This window comes from Ranitomeya variabilis, chromosome 4 (assembly GCF_051348905.1).
Source record: "Ranitomeya variabilis isolate aRanVar5 chromosome 4, aRanVar5.hap1, whole genome shotgun sequence".
NCBI classification, from domain to species: domain Eukaryota; kingdom Metazoa; phylum Chordata; class Amphibia; order Anura; family Dendrobatidae; genus Ranitomeya; species Ranitomeya variabilis.
In genome coordinates this window covers 539,028,511-539,046,205 of record NC_135235.1, presented here as the reverse complement: position 1 = coordinate 539,046,205, position 17,695 = coordinate 539,028,511, and the positions used below count along the sequence as shown (strand labels likewise).

Sequence of the window (17,695 nt, the reverse complement as noted above, 5' to 3'; positions counted from 1 at the left end):
CACCAGAGCCCCCTGCAGCACCAGAGCCCCCTGCAGCACCCCTCATCCCAGCCTGCAGCACAGCAGCCCCCATGCAGCACCGAAGCCCCCCTGCAGACCCCATCATCCCAGCCTGCAGCAATGCTCCACTCCTGCCTCCAGCAACGACCCTGGGACCCTGATCCACCGCAGCCACAACCCCTGGTAAGCAATAAGATGCATGGATTATAAGAAGCCCCCTCAATTTATTAAAAAAAGTTTTTTCCTATTTTTCTCCTCAAAATTTGGGGTGCGTCTTATAATCCGGAGCGTCTTACAAAGCGAAAAATACGGTAGTTTGTAGCATCTAGTGTATTATAGAGGCCTGATACAGAGGGCACCAAAAAATTCTTCTATTCCTAGTGTCATACAGTAGAGGACTTGACTTTCAAATAGTTTATAGAATCTAGGGTGTTATAGAGGCCTGATCTAGATGCCAAAAATATTTTTCTGTTCCTAATGTCATACAGTAAGGGACCTGACTTTCAAATAGTTTGTAGCATCTAGTGTGTTGCAGAGGCCTGATCCAGAGGCCTGGGCCTTTTTTGACACTGCAAAGGATAAGCCAACTAACGTAATCTGCCAACTTTGCAAAAAATACTGGGCAGAGGTAAAAAGTGCAATAATTTGATTACTAAATGTATGAACCTTCACATGCGCAATCAACATCCATTACTCTAGGAATCCCACTGCGCTAAAATGCGGACCAGCAGACCTCAACAACCATCAGCCTCCCCATCAATCGCATCAGCTGCTTCTTCCTCCTCCTCTGTAATCGTGCCAACTATTGATACACAGGTCTTCGACTGCAGAACCTCGGGTTCTTTGCCTGCTCCAGTCATGTGGGCTCTCAGTCATCATCAGCTGTAATGGATGCGGACATGCCTGCTGTTTTAGACCCATCTGAGAGAACGAACACACCACAACTTTTGCAATCCACCATAACATCTCCACCTGCACCTCTCTCACGGTCCAGCAGTTTGTCTGGTTCACCGTACTCCTCAGCACTCCTCTCTCAGCACTGCAGCCAGCCCACGGTACCGCAGTTGTGGTCGCAAAAAAGATTGTTTCCTCCTACGCATGACAAAGCTGAGAGGTTGAATTCCACAATCTCCAATCTGTTGGCCACAGAAATGCTGCTTTTCTGCCTGGTAGATACAGACGGTTTCCAAAAGCTGATGGCCATCGCAGTACCCCAGTACCAATTGCTTAGTCATCATTACTTTTCTAAGAAAGCTGTGCCTGCGCTACACCAGCATGTCGCAGACAACATAACCCATTCCTTGACTAAATCTATGTCTGCCAGCATGCGCTTCACCACAGACACTTGGACAATAAAGCATGGCCAAGGACATTACATCTAGCTGACTGGGCACTGGGTGACTCTGATGGCTGTGGAGGCAGGCGCTGCTCCACAAGTGTTGGAATCCCCAAGGCTTGCAGGACAAACCTCTATATTTAACACTTCCTCCACTGCTTCTGCCTCCTCTATCAACTCTAGGGCCTCCACCTGCACCCTCTACCTCTGCCTTAATGAGACACACGTTCCAACACTGCAGAGCGAATCCCCACCACCTCCGTACTGCATAGCCAGGGCTCACAGCAAATCGGGCAGTGTTAAAATTGATATGCCTTGGAGATCGCAGTCATAAAACTGAAGAGTTTTGGACAGCTCTCAAGGCTGAGTTTGAGCAATGGCTGTCTCCGCTGAACCTGCATCCAGGAAAGTCCGTGTTCGATAATGGTGCGAACCTGGTGGCGGCCCTACTGTGAGGCAAGCTCACACACGTGCCTTGCATGGCTCACGTCCTCAACCTGATGGTACAACATTTTCTCCACTATCCTGGCCTTGGTGAGCTGCTGCAGAAAGCACGAAAGCTACGTGGTCACATCCGCCATTTGCACCCCTCAGGTCATCGACTTGCATAAATACAGAGGTCTTTGTCCATGTCAGTTAAAAGGTTGATATGCGATGTGTCGACACGGTGGAATTCCACTCTGCACATGTTGTAGCGACTGTGGAAGCAGCCACAAGTATTGACGCTGTATGTCATGTTGTATAGCCTGCGCCAACGCAATAAGGACGTGGCGCATATCACGTTTATGGAGTGGGCACAGATTAAAGACCTCTTTACCCTTTTGCACAGTTTCAAAATGGCTACTAAGATGGTTATCACTGATATAGCCATCATCAGCATCACAATTCCAGTCATCTGTATGCTGGAGCAGACTTTGAATAGCTTACAGGAGGAGATTGTGGTCCCAGAAGAAGAGGGCGAGTCAGAGGATGCAGAATGTATAACACTGTCTCTAAGTTTCAGACTGTTGTCACACAGGCGGGTGCCAAGGGAGGGTAGATTACTGCAATCGAGGGGGGCTGGCGAAAACAGACAAACTGTTATGGATGGTACAAGACCCGAGGAACAAATGGAGGAGGAAGAGGTGATGGGCGAGCAACTGCCAAATGAAGAGGATAATCCTCCCCTGTCAGTTGTTCATGGTTAGTGGGAGGGGACAGAGGAAACAAGCATCATTGTTACCCAGTCATCAACACAGCATGGTCTCGGACCTCATGGTAAAGCCTGACGTATGAGTGCCTTAGTGATGCACTATCTGCAACATGATCTCCGTATAGTTATGGTTAGGAATGCTGCTGACTACAGGGTTGCCATGTGAGCAGGTTGCCGGATGCAGTGACAGACAGAAAGCAGAGCAAGGGTTAACAAATATAACAATTTTAATTTAGCAGGGGGTTAACGCCTTGCAGGGAGGTGTAGGGTTAAATGAGGAGTGTAACAGTCCAATTCAAAGGATATGCAGAGTTAATGAACAAAGCAAGTGTCAGAAGTTCCTCAGACTGAAAATACTACTTGGGGATTGATAGCACCAATAATGACTGGCGCGGTGCTTGTCCAAGAAAATTCGGTTGGTAATGGTGGGCAATCTTCTGGCAGCAGCAGTCGGTCTTTGGCACCTTCCGCTGAGCCCCTAGTCCATGAACATATGCGGCTGGAGCAAACAAGGCCGCAGCACGATCAGGATCTCCCATGGGTGCGAAGGTGTATGCTGGTAAGGTGGGTTGCAAACGTCTGTCCAGTACCCGTTTCTCTCTTTGCGGCACATGTGCTGTATTCACACTCACGAAGCGCATGGCACCTCGCTCTCTGCCAGCCACCGGGCACGCTGCACTTCTCTCTTTGTGCTGCACACTGCCTGTTCTGTTGTGAATTCTGCTCTTGGGCTCCCTCCGGTGGTTGTCAGTGGTAGTGCAGTGGTCTCTGGATTGTAAGCTAGGGCAGGTGTTTCTGCTTATTGCTGTTCTATTAGGTATTTAGGTGTGTGGGATCCATCAATCCCTGCCAGTTGTCCATTGTATCTTGGAGGGATTGCATCTCTGTCTGGCTCCACTTGCCCTGCTGTCATTTCAGCTAAGATAAGTGTCTGGTTTTTGTTCTCTGTAGCACGCATGCAGTTTGCTTTTATGTGCAGTGCAATCTATTGTGTTTTTGTCCAGCTTAGACTTTGTTTGGATTTTTCTGTCATGCTGGATTCTTTGGAGATGCAGATATACATCCTATGTCTTTAGTTAGATGTAGTAGATAGTATATTCTGCTGTGGATTTTTCTAGAGTTTTTAATACTGACCGCTTAGTACTCTGTCCTATCCTTTTCTATTTTAGCTAGAAGTGCCTCTTTTGCTAAACTCTGTCTTTTCTGCCTGTGCACGTATTTCCTCTTAAACTCACAGTCAATATTTGTGGGGGGCTGCCTATCCTTTGGGGTTCTGCTCTGAGGCAAGATAGGATTTCCCATTTCCATCTTTAGGGGTATTTAGTCCTCCGGCTGTGTCGAGGTGTCTAGGCCATGTTAGGTACATCCCACGGCTACTTCTAGTTGTGGTGTCAGTATTAGGATTGCGGTCAGTACAGGTACCACCTACTCCAGAGATAGTCACATGCGGCTCCAGGGTCACTGGATCATAACACTGTTCCCACCAAAACTGAAGTGCCGACAACAACTGGCGCACATGTTTCACCAACAAGGTCCTGCAGACCACGGTCCGACAACAAGGGCAGCAGCGAACAGTCCTGAACTCTGCCCTGGCTTTTAGGCTGGCGTGCGGCGCTTAGCTGAACAGGGCTCCTGGCTCTTTCCTTATTATATGGGCTTTGGCAGCATCCCGACATCAAGTCGGCCGCTTGTCATTGCGGCCTGGCTGCATGCCCCTCGGAGCACGCTACACATGCACCTTTCCTCTGTCACTGCCAGCAGGAAACTGCCCGATGCTGCACACGCTTTTATTTATAACCGCGCCCCCAGCTTCCGGGTCAGGGAACCTATCTGGGCCTTTTTGCCTTTCCTGGACAACATGGGATGCAGCCTCAGCAGTTCTGGACCCGGTCTGGAACAGGTACCCGATGTCCGGTCTTCCTCCTTACACACCCCTCTCCTTTAGCTCATCATTCCACGGGTGAGGACTCTTTGTGCCCCTTTATGTGCTTCGGAGGTGGGCAAGATGCCCACAGTTTTTGCACCATTTCTGCCTCTCTTGCACGTTGCTTTGCCAAAGAAAATTATTTTGCATGTATTGCAAGGGCGGAACACCAGCGTGGACACACTGAGCACTTTGAGGCACCTCTTGAATTTTCTCATCGGGAGTACTCAGAACTTCAGGTATCTCATACAAAATTTCAACATCAGGCTCTTCTTCATGGCATTCAAAGTCCTCCTCCACTAGGTCATCTGCCTGCACTTCATCATCAGGCCTCAGCTCTCGGTTTTCTCCAGCCTCACAGCCATCTAGAACATTGGAGTGACACCTGCATACTCGGCACCTCCTTCAGCTGCATTAGTGTGCTGTCCCCAACACCTGATGGTGCACTAGGTGTGAGTTCTACCTCTGTCTCTTCGCTGGGGCTGCCGTCATCTTCAACTTCCATGCTCTTGGGTAATGCAGAAATCTTGCTGCAGGCAAATGACACCGTCTCCCTTGCTTCTCATGGTCCGACGCCATGGCTCTGCCTTGCCCTGGGTGAGGCTCCCCTTCACTCACCATACCATTTCTTCCAGGAGCAGCATTCTCTCCAGTGAGCACGATTTCTAGAGAGGTGAGCGAATCTTCGCCATCAGCTGTCTCGTGTTGGGCAATTCCTAGACATGTGTCCCATTTTTCCACAAGTTCAACATTCACTTCTGCGCGTGTCTGGTGGGCATTTTGGTCTAGTTCGCCGTCCTCCAGGAGAGGCATACCCCCTCAGTAATCGCTCTCCATCCCAGAATGTAGGATTAGATTCTGGGGTTGCTGCTGGAGTTTCTCTTATGCTCCGTGTATCCCCTCTAACTTCTCTTATCCCTTGCCGTAAGTTACCCTGGGGTATGGGATTGGACTCCAAGGTAACAGCAAGGGATTCGTTTAGGCTCCCTTTTTCTGCCCTCATTTTTTGCATTTCCTGCCATAATTTGCGAGACCACTCCGGCTCTGCCACATTCGGGGTAGGTACTTTGCGGTTCCGGACCAACCCTGCCAAGGCTGCGGTCCCCTGCTCCTGTTTCCTTATGCGTGCATCAGCCCCAATTTCTGAGAAAGTCATAAGCGGCCTAGCACGCAGGTGCTCCTGTAAAACTTGTTTAAGCAGCTCATCTCTAAAGCCTGCCACTAGCTGGTCTCTCGGAATTATATCAGGAGGCCCTGCAGACCACTGTTTGACGACAAGGGCAGCAGCAAAAAGGCCTGAACCCTGCCCTGGCTCCTAGGCTGGTGCGCAGCGCTTAGCTAAACAGGGCTCCCGGCTCTTTCCTTATTACTGCAGTAGGATTCATCAGCATCCCGTCATTGGGTCGGCCATGTGTCATTGTGGCCCGGCTGCGCGCCCCTTTGGAGACCACTGTGCACTCACCTTGACTCTGTCACCGCAGGTGGGAAACTGCCCGACTGTTGTGAAATTGGATTTTGGGCTCCCCCGGTGGCCACTGGTGGAATTGAACTGGTGTGCATCATCCCCTCTGTTCACCTGTTTCCATCAGGATGTGGAGTCGCTATTTAACCTTGCTCCTCTGTCACTTCCATGCCGGTCAACATTGTAATCAGAAGCCTTTCTGTGCATGTTCCTGCTGCTAGACAACTCCCAGCTAAGTTGGACTTTAGTCCTCGTTTGTTTTTGCATTTTGTTCCAGTTCACAGCTGTAGTTTCGTTTCTGTGTCTGGAAAGCTCTTGTGATCTGAAATTGCCACTCTGATGTTATGAGTTAATACTAGAGTCTTAAAGTAATTTCAGGATGGCGTTTTGATAGGGTTTTCAGCTGACCATGAAAGTGCCCTTTCTGTCTTCCTGCTATCTAGTAAGCGGACCTCAATTTTGCTAAACCTATTTTCATACTACGTTTGTCATTTCATCTAAAATCACCGCCAATATATGTGGGGGCCTCTGTCTGCCTATCGGGGAAATTTCTCTAGAGGTGAGCCAGGACTATATTTTCCTCTGCCAGGATTAGTTAGTCCTCCGGCCGGCGCTGGGCGTCTAGGGATAAAAAACGTAGGCAACGCTACCCGGCTACTGTTAGTTGTGCGGCAGGTTTAGTTCATGGTCAGTTTAGTTTCCATCCTTCCAAGAGCTAGTACTTATGTTTGCTGGGCTATGTTCTCTTGCCATTGAGAACCATAACAGTTTGACCGGCCCCAAAGGGTTAAATTAATTGACAGAGAAAGGAGAGAAAAGAGAAGTCTGCTGAAGATTTTTTTTTTTTTTCCCTTCCCTTCAGTTCTGAGTGTGCTTGTAATTGAATCTCTTGCAAGTCTGCCTATATTGCAGCCTTTCTCTCTCTCTCTCTCTCCTTCTAATCCTGGAATGGCTCTGTGTTCACCTGTTTAAAATGGATATTCAGAGTTTAGCTGCAGGTTTGAATAATCTCACCACGAAAGTTCAAAATTTACAAGATTTTGTTGTTCATGTTCCTATATCTGAACCTAGAATTCCTTTGCCTGAATTTTTCTCGGGGAATAGATCTTGCTTTCAAAATTTCAAAAATAATTGCAAGTTGTTTTTGTCCCTGAAATCTCGCTCTGCTGGAGATCCTGCTCAGCAGGTCAGGATTGTGATTTCCTTGCTCCGGGGCGACCCTCAGGATTGGGCTTTTGCATTGGCTCCAGGGGATCCTGCGTTGCTCAATGTGGATGCGTTTTTTCTGGCCTTGGGGTTGCTTTATGAGGAACCTCAGTTAGAGCTTCAGGCGGAAAAGGCCTTGATGTCCCTATCTCAGGGGCAAGACGAAGCTGAAATATACTGCCAGAAATTCCGTAAATGGGCTGTGCTTACTCAGTGGAATGAGTGCGCCCTGGCGGCGAATTTCAGAGAGGGTCTCTCTGATGCCATTAAGGATGTTATGGTGGGGTTCCCTGTGCCTGCGGGTCTGAATGAGTCCATGACAATGGCTATCCAGATCGATAGGCGTCTGCGGGAGCGCAAACCTGTGCACCATTTGGCGGTGTCTACTGAGAAAGACGCCAGAGAATATGCAATGTGATAGAATTCTGTCCAGAAGTGAACGGCAGAATTTAAGACGAAAAAATGGGTTGTGCTTCTATTGCGGTGATTCAACTCATGTTATATCAGCATGCTCTAAGCGTACTAAGAAGCTTGATAAGTCTGTTTCAATTGGCACTTTACAGTCTAAGTTTATTCTATCTGTGACCCTGATTTGTTCTTTATCATCTATTACCGCGGATGCCTATGTCGACTCTGGCGCCGCTTTGAGTCTTATGGATTGGTCCTTTGCCAAACGCTGTGGGTATGATTTGGAGCCTCTTGAAACTCCTATACCCCTGAAGGGGATTGACTCCACCCCATTGGCTAGTAATAAACCACAATACTGGACACAAGTAACTATGCGGATTAATCCGGATCATCAGGAGATTATTCGCTTTCTTGTGCTGTATAACCTACATGATGTGTTGGTGCTTGGATTGCCATGGCTGCAATCTCATAACCCAGTCCTTGACTGGAAAGCTATGTCTGTGTTAAGCTGGGGATGTAAGGGGACGCATGGGGACGTACCTGTGGTTTCCATTTCATCATCTATTCCCTCTGAGATTCCTGAATTCTTGACTGAATATCGTGACGTTTTTGAAGAACCTAAGCTTGGTTCATTACCTCCGCACCGGGAGTGCGATTGTGCCATAGATTTGATTCCGGGTAGTAAATACCCTAAGGGTCGTTTATTTAATCTGTCTGTGCCTGAACATGCTGCTATGCGAGAATATATAAAGGAGTCCTTGGAAAAGGGACATATTCGTCCTTCGTCATCTCCCTTAGGAGCCGGTTTTTTCTTTGTGGCTAAGAAAGATGGCTCTTTGAGGCCGTGTATTGATTATCGGCTTTTGAATAAAATCACGGTTAAATATCAATATCCGTTGCCACTGCTGACTGATTTGTTTGCTCGCATAAAGGGGGCCAAGTGGTTCTCTAAGATAGATCTCCGTGGGGCGTATAATTTGGTGCGAATTAAGCAGGGGGATGAGTGGAAGACCGCATTTAATACGCCCGAGGGCCACTTTGAGTATTTGGTGATGCCTTTTGGTCTTTCAAATGCCCCTTCAGTCTTTCAGTCCTTTATGCATGACATTTTCCGTGATTATTTGGATAAATTTATGATTGTGTATCTGGATGATATTTTGATTTTTTCGGATGACTGGGACTCTCATGTCCAGCAGGTCAGGAGGGTTTTTCAGGTTTTGCGGTCTAATTCCTTGTGTGTGAAGGGTTCTAAGTGTGTTTTTGGGGTTCAAAAGATTTCCTTTTTGGGATATATTTTTTCCCCCTCTTCCATCGAGATGGATCCTGTCAAGGTTCAGGCTATTTGTGATTGGACGCAACCTTCTTCTCTTAAGAGTCTTCAGAAATTTTTGGGCTTTGCTAACTTTTATCGTCGATTTATTGCTGGTTTTTCTGATGTTGTTAAACCATTGACTGATTTGACTAAGAAGGGTGCTGATGTTGCTGATTGGTCCCCTGCTGCTGTGGAGGCCTTTCGGGAGCTTAAGCGCCGCTTTTCTTCCGCCCCTGTGTTGCGTCAGCCTGATGTTGCTCTTTCTTTTCAGGTTGAGGTCGACGCTTCTGAAATCGGAGCTGGGGCAGTTTTGTCGCAGAGAAGTTCCGATTGTTCCGTGATGAGACCTTGTGCCTTTTTCTCGCGTAAATTTTCGCCCGCCGAGCGAAATTGTGATGTTGGGAATCGGGAGCTTTTGGCCATGAAGTGGGCTTTTGAGGAGTGGCGTCATTGGCTTGAGGGGGCTAGACATCAGGTGGTGGTATTGACTGACCACAAAAATCTAATTTATCTTGAGTCCGCCAGACGCCTGAATCCTAGACAGGCGCGCTGGTCGTTGTTTTTCTCTCGGTTTAATTTTGTGGTGTCCTACCTGCCGGGTTCTAAGAATGTTAAGGCGGATGCCCTTTCTAGGAGTTTTAAGCCTGACTCCCCTGGTAACTCTGAACCTACAGGTATCCTTAAGGATGGAGTGATATTGTCTGCCGTTTCTCCAGACCTGCGGCGGGCCTTGCAGGAGTTTCAGGCGGATAGACCTGATCGTTGCCCACCTGGTAGACTGTTTGTTCCTGATGATTGGACCAGTAAAGTCATTTCTGAGGTTCATTCTTCTGCGTTGACAGGTCATCCTGGAATCTTTGGTACCAGGGATTTGGTGGCAAGGTCCTTCTGGTGGCCTTCCCTGTCTCGAGATGTGCGAGGCTTTGTGCAGTCTTGTGACGTTTGTGCTCGGGCCAAGCCTTGTTGTTCTCGGGCTAGTGGATTGTTGTTGCCCTTGCCTATCCCGAAGAGGCCCTGGACGCACATCTCGATGGATTTTATTTCGGATCTTCCTGTTTCTCAGAAGATGTCTGTCATCTGGGTGGTGTGTGACCGTTTCTCTAAGATGGTCCATTTGGTTCCCCTGCCTAAGTTGCCTTCTTCTTCCGAGTTGGTTCCTCTGTTTTTTCAAAATGTGGTCCGTTTGCATGGTATTCCGGAGAATATCGTTTCTGACAGAGGAACCCAATTCGTGTCTAGATTTTGGCGAGCATTCTGTGCTAGGATGGGCATAGATTTGTCTTTCTCGTCTGCTTTCCATCCTCAGACTAATGGCCAGACCGAGCGGACGAATCAGACCTTGGAGACATATTTGAGGTGTTTTGTGTCTGCAGATCAGGATGATTGGGTTGCTTTTTTGCCTTTAGCGGAGTTTGCCCTCAATAATCGGGCCAGCTCTGCCACCTTGGTGTCTCCTTTTTTCTGTAATTCGGGGTTTCATCCTCGATTTTCTTCTGGTCAGGTGGAATCTTCGGATTGTCCTGGAGTGGATGCTGTGGTGGAGAGGTTGCATCAGATTTGGGGGCAGGTAGTGGACAATTTGAAGTTGTCCCAGGAGAAGACTCAGCTTTTTGCCAACCGCCGGCGTCGGGTTGGTCCTCGGCTTTGTGTTGGGGACTTGGTGTGGTTGTCTTCTCGTTTTGTCCCTATGAGGGTTTCTTCTCCTAAGTTTAAGCCTCGGTTCATCGGCCCGTACAAGATATTGGAGATTCTTAACCCTGTGTCCTTCCGTTTGGACCTCCCTGCATCTTTTTCTATTCATAATGTTTTTCATCGGTCATTGTTGCGCAGGTATGAGGTACCGGTTGTGCCTTCCGTTGAGCCTCCTGCTCCGGTGTTGGTTGAGGGCGAGTTGGAGTACGTTGTGGAAAAAATCTTGGACTCCCGGGTTTCCAGACGGAAACTCCAGTATCTGGTCAAATGGAAGGGATACGGTCAGGAGGATAATTCTTGGGTGACTGCCTCTGATGTTCATGCCTCCGATCTGGTCCGTGCCTTTCATAGGGCTCATCCTGATCGCCCTGGTGGTTCTGGTGAGGGTTCGGTGCCCCCTCCTTGAGGGGGGGGTACTGTTGTGAAATTGGATTTTGGGCTCCCCCGGTGGCCACTGGTGGAATTGAACTGGTGTGCATCATCCCCTCTGTTCACCTGTTTCCATCAGGATGTGGGAGTCGCTATTTAACCTTGCTCCTCTGTCACTTCCATGCCGGTCAACATTGTAATCAGAAGCCTTTCTGTGCATGTTCCTGCTGCTAGACAACTCCCAGCTAAGTTGGACTTTAGTCCTCGTTTGTTTTTGCATTTTGTTCCAGTTCACAGCTGTAGTTTCGTTTCTGTGTCTGGAAAGCTCTTGTGATCTGAAATTGCCACTCTGATGTTATGAGTTAATACTAGAGTCTTAAAGTAATTTCAGGATGGCGTTTTGATAGGGTTTTCAGCTGACCATGAAAGTGCCCTTTCTGTCTTCCTGCTATCTAGTAAGCGGACCTCAATTTTGCTAAACCTATTTTCATACTACGTTGGTCATTTCATCTAAAATCACCGCCAATATATGTGGGGGCCTCTGTCTGCCTATCGGGGAAATTTCTCTAGAGGTGAGCCAGGACTATATTTTCCTCTGCCAGGATTAGTTAGTCCTCCGGCCGGCGCTGGGCGTCTAGGGATAAAAAACGTAGGCAACGCTACCCGGCTACTGTTAGTTGTGCGGCAGGTTTAGTTCATGGTCAGTTTAGTTTCCATCCTTCCAAGAGCTAGTACTTATGTTTGCTGGGCTATGTTCTCTTGCCATTGAGAACCATAACACCCGACGCTGCGTGAGCTTTTACTTATAACCACCCCCCAGCTTCCGGGTCAGGGAACCTGTCAGGGCCTTTTGCCTTCCCCCAGACAACATGGGAAGCAGCCTCAGCAATTTCGGACCCGGTCTGGCACAGGTACCCGCAGTCCGGTCTTCCTCCCTACAGCCACTCTGTTAGATCCATGCTATAAAACCACATTTTGCCAGATGCTTCCCGCCCTGGAAAGGGACCCGCGAATGCTGGAGTATCGAAACATGCTTTTACAAAACCTTGTGTGAATTAGGTCTTGGGAAAGGGAGGATGAGGGGAAAGAGAGGGGGAGTGCTATCTAAGCATAGTAGATGAGTCAGTCGTACTTGGTGAGAAAAGTACAACTTCAGTCTTGCTCACCTGGTGTGGTTGTGCAAGGAGGCACAACACTGGGAAAAGTTTGCATACAAGGGTGATCATTACAAACTTGTTTAAGTGGAGGTTCGAGTCCCTATCGCCGATTAGATCCCAAATATTATTGACATTATATAGATGATGTGTTCCTCATCTTGTGCGGTACAGAACGGTAGGCGTCCCTCTTTGTTGACTAACTCAATACCAACATTTGGGGCTTTCATTCACTGAAAGCATTTCCAAGGAAAGTATTATCTTCCTGGATTTAGGATTATACCATGAAGATAATAACATCAGAAGCCAAACTCATTTTAAGCCAGTCGACACTAATAGCTGTTTGGATTTATTTAGTTCACACTACATTCCAAATAAAAGACAAATATTCCATCTAGTCAATTCCATCGTATTAGACGCAACTGTATTTCCAATACAGATTATGTACAACAATCACAGGTTTTATTTTCCAGGTTTAAAGAAAAAAGTATCCAAAATAATTAGTACATGCAGCATATCAACGCAATCTCACACTCATACAGGATGATTGTCTGAAAAACAATCCTCAAAACATGATGCTATTGATAGCACAGCAAAGTGGAAATATAGCTTCACTACCACCTACAAGAGAGTCCACCAATCCATCCGCTCTATTCTTGAAAAATATTGGTTCTTACTTAGGAAAAACCCAATACTCAAAGATCTGATCCCAAAAAGACCTAGGTAGAACGATTACAAATTATATAGCACCTGGTCATTTACCCCCCCCCCCAAAAAAAAAAAAAAAAAGCACACCAATAAATGTGTCATGTGTCCAAAAAATGAGAAAAAATAAATTTTTAAATGTGAAAAAAAACGTTGTGACTGTTGTAAAATTATAGATCATGGTAAGAAAAATGTAAATATAAAAAACAGCAATGCCACATACAATTGTACCCAAGAATTAACCTGTGGTTCTGATTTTGTTGTGTATGTGACGACTTGTGTGTGTGGACTTTTATATGACGGCCGCACTACACAGTTACTATGAAATCATATGAATGGTCATAGGCATAATGTGAAAAGAGGGTTTTTGAAACAAAGTTTAACTAAGCACATTACTCTTATACATAATAAAAACTTTGTGTATAAAAGTCACGCCAATAGAACAAATATCTGCATCAACAAGAAACAGAAAAACAGTTCTTAATGCCAAAGAGTCCTATTGGATATACAGACTTTGCAGTCTGTACCCCGATGGACTGAACAAGATATCTGATCTCGTATAAATCAATCAATAGAGTCCCTGTTTGCTTTGTTTTTGCTTTTTGGTTTCTTTCAATATATACCGTATATTTAAAAAAATATATTTATTTTTTTTTCTTTCCAATTTTTTTTAATCTTTTTATTATCTCTGGTGACTGCATCTCTTCCAGTTTACCACTTGACCACTTGCACCAAGAGGAGAGAGGTGTTTAATTAGGCATATGTACAGGTGCGGTTTTTTTTGGGGGGAACATGTATTGACATGTGTGATTGCCTAAAATTTACAGATATACGGTTTTAACCCTGGAATAGGTGAAGGAGAGGTGATGTTATATAATATGTCTGTACAACATTCTTTTCTTGGGGATGAAGTTATAATATACATACTTTAAATGCTAAAGAGTCTGATAGATAGCCATTGGTTCCTCAGTTAGTACAACCACACCCATTAGCATTGAAAATGAAGTATAAATAGCTTATAACAAAATAATTTTATTATACACCTGATTAAGGCCTACTTGTCCGAAACGTTTTGTTTTTAAATGTTTTAATATTCCTATTGTCTTTTATAAAATTTTGCATTTTACTTAGCCAATTAAATATCATGTGATTCAATATCAGAGATACTTGGTTCTTTGGCTATATAACCATCTTATTCCAAATTGGGTTAAGGATCCTCTGAAGGAAGCGCCCTGAAACTTCTTTATTCACAATATCACATTGAAGGAAAAAAAATTTCTGTTAGAGGAAATTCATCTCCATGTTATTACAGACAGGCAGCATACCGGTGGAAGGATCACCCTTGTTTGCAAACTTTTCCCAGTGTTGTGCCTCCTTGCACAACCACACCAGGTGAGCTAGATTCAAGTAGTACTTTTCTCACCAAGTAAGATTGACTCATCTACTACGCTTAGGTAGTGCTCTCCCTCTCTTTCCCCTCATCCTCGCTTTCCCAGGACCTCATTCGCACAGCACCAGCCGATTAAGCTTGAACAGACCATCAGCAGTGAGGAAAAACGTTTAAGAAACGAGGAGAGCAGAATGTCTAATAAAGATGGAATATTATTCCTCCAGAATTGAATTAAGGAAAGGACTTATTGCTTCCCTGTTTGATCATGTGGAGCCAATCCACTTGGACAGAAGGAGAGATATAGCCCATACTAAATAGGCTGATTCACGAAATGTTATTATGGATCTTTTTTCAAGGTTTGAAACGAATATGAAATCTGAAATTAGAAATCAAATAGGTGCCGAATTTTTAGATCTTTGCATCACTCATAAACAAATACCGAAGGGCTTTTTTAAATGATTCACAATTCACTGAAATGTGAAGGAAACACCTCTACACCTGTTCAGAAGGACTAATAAAAATGCAAATTAATAAACGTTGAGAGCAACCTCTGCTTCTTTAATATGTGACATGTGTATACAAGATCTAGCGTAATTTGCCTTGTCACCCTTATGCAAAGTGACCAATGCTGAAGTCACAACTAGGTTAAAGATATATGAAATAAGCTTAATTGAAAAGAAAGCTCAGAAACTTAAACGTGATCAAAATAATTCCAAATAGATATAAAAATAAAAACATCCACACCAGAGATCATTCATCATATAATACAGTGGGGAAAAAGTATTTAGTCAGTCGCCAATTGTGCAAGTTCTCCCACTTAAAAAGATGAGAGAGGCCTGTAGTTGACATCATAGGTAGACCACAACTATGAGAGTCAAAATGACAAAACAAATCCAGAAAATTACCTTGTCTGATTTTGCAAGGTTAATTTTACAAATTATGGTGGAAAATAAGTATCTGGTCATTAAAAAAAGTTCATCTCAATATTTTGCTATATATCCTTTGATCCTTTGTTGGCAATGACAGTGGTCAAACTTTTCCTGTAGGTCTTCACAAGGTTGGCACACACTGTTGGTGTTATGTTGGCTCATTCCTCCATGCAGATCTCCTCTAGAGCAGTGATGTTTTGGGCCTGTCGCTGGGCAACATGGACTTTCAACTCCCTCCAATGGTTTTCTATGGTGTTGAGATCTGGAGACTGGCACTGGCTAGGCCACTCCATGACCTTCATATGCTTTTTATGAAGCCACTCCTTCATTGCCCTGGCAGTGTGCTTGGGATCATTATCATGCTGAAAGACCCATCCATGTTTCATCTTCAATGCCCTTGCTGATTGAAGGATGTTTGCACTCAAAATCTCATGATATCTCGCCCCATTCATTCTTTCATGTACACGGATCAATCATCCTGGTCCCTTTGCAGAGAAACAGCCCCAAAACATGATGTTGCCACCCCCATGCTCCACAGTAGGTATGGTGTTGATTGGATGCAACTCAGCATTCTGTCTCCTTCAAACACGGCGAGTTTTGTTTCTGCCAAACAGTTCTACTTTGGATCATCAGACCATATGACATTCTCCCAAAAGTCTTCAGCATAATCCAAATAATCTCTAGCAAACTTCAGATGGGCCTGAACATGTACTGGCTTAAGCAGGAGTACACTTCTGGCACTGCAGGATCTGAGTCCCAGGTGGCGTAGTGTCTTGCTGATGGTAGCATTTGTTATGGTGGTCCCAGCTCTATGCAGGTCATTCACTTGGTCCCTCCTTGTGGTTCTGGGATTTTTCTCACTGCTCATTTTGACCCCATGGGGTGAGATCTCACGTTGAGCCCCAGATTGAGGGAGATTATCAGTGGTCTTGTATGTCTTCCATTTTCATATTATTGCTCCCACAGATGATTTCATCACACCAAGCTGGTTACCTATTGCAGATTCAATCTTCCCAGCTTGATGCAGGGCTACAATTTTGTTTCTGGTGTCCTACGACAGCTCTTTGGTCTTCACCATAGTGGAATTTGGAGTGTGACTGTTTTAGGTTGTGGACAGGTTTCTTTTATACTGATAACAAGTTCAAACAGGTGCCATTACAACAGGTAGTGAGTGGAGGACAGAGGAGCCTCTTAAAGAAGGTTACAGGCCTGTGAGAGCCAAATTTGTTCAGCAATTTTTCCTGAGTACGCTGATACCCCATATGTGGGGAAAATCTGCTGTTTTAGTGCACGGCAGGGCTGTGAAGGGAAAGAGCGCCATTTGACTTTTTGAACCCTAAATTTGCTGGAATAATTAGCAGATGCCATGTTGCATTTGTAGAGCCCCTGAAGTGCCTAAACAGTGTAAGCCCCTACAAGTGATACCATTTTTGAAACTAGACACCTTAAAAATTTATCGAGGGGCATAGTGAGCATTTTGAACCCACAGGTATGACACAGAATTTTATAACATTAGGTTGTCATATTGAATATGTCGTCATTAGTGTTTAGGGCGCTAAACCCTTATTCCCGTTCTCAGTTTTAAAATGGCAATGAGGAAATAAGGCCCCGTTTTAATGCATATTGGCAGTCATTAAGCAGTTAAAATCACAAAAAATATCCAAAAGGATTATTAATGGAAAGTTATGGAATTCACCTATATACGCTCCTGCATTAAATGTGTGATTTCCCCCTGGTTCTGTACATATTACCATAATTTAGAAAAATGTGATATCAGGAGCAAAGAACAGACACGAGAAAAATAACCAATAAAGGCAATCACAAAATGGGCCACCTACCTTTTGTCTTCAGAAATATCTGAAGACTTTCAGGACAATAGACAGTTACAGTCTCTCCTAATGAAGCTGTGTTCCAACAATTAACCCCATCCCATTCAGTCGGACATCCTGAGAAAGAATAAGAGGGTTATGTTTTGATAAATATTGGAATCATAGTAATTTTCTAATGAGACAGGAGAGCTCCGCGTTTTACTAAATGTACAACCACAAAGAAAACAAAGTATTCAATGATATGGAAATTACTTATAGCCATATTTTATTCGCAACTATTTCTATTTCACTTTAAAATATCTCCTGATTTTTAAGGCACGTCCAAAAGACTTCTTAAAGGGAACCTGTCACCTGAATTTGGCGGGACCAGTTTTGGGTCATATGGGCGGGGTTTTCGGGTGTTTGATTCACCCTTTCCTTACCCGCTGGCTGCATGCTGGCCACAATATTGGATTGAAGTTCATTCTCTGTCCTCCGGAGTACACGCCAGCGCAAGGCAATATTGCCTTGCGCTGGCGTGTACTCCGGAGGACAGAGAATGAACTTCAATCCAATATTGCGGCCAGCATGCAGCCAGCGGGTAAGGAAAGGGTGAATCAAACACCCGAAAACCCCGCCCATATGACCCAAAACTGGTCCCGCCAAATTCAGGTGACAGGTTCCCTTTAAGCAGAAATATTACTAATGGTTATCCAGTTTTTTGTTTCAGATACCTCTTGAATGTTTAACCATGTTATTCGTCTACCCAGAAGTACTTGAGTGTTCCCGTTCTTCCCTAGGATCAAGA

General features: G+C 45.2%; 1 protein-coding gene across 1 annotated transcript in view; it reads right to left on the bottom strand.

The window, feature by feature from the left end:
• The window catches only part of LOC143769134 (vasoactive intestinal polypeptide receptor 1-like), a 259,746-nt gene that overhangs the window by 196,929 nt on the left and 45,122 nt on the right, over positions 1-17,695 (bottom strand). The window contains exon 3 of the mRNA XM_077257715.1: positions 16,918-17,025. Within this exon, the coding sequence (XP_077113830.1) occupies positions 16,918-17,025 (108 nt within the window). The remainder of the gene's footprint in view (positions 1-16,917; positions 17,026-17,695) is intronic.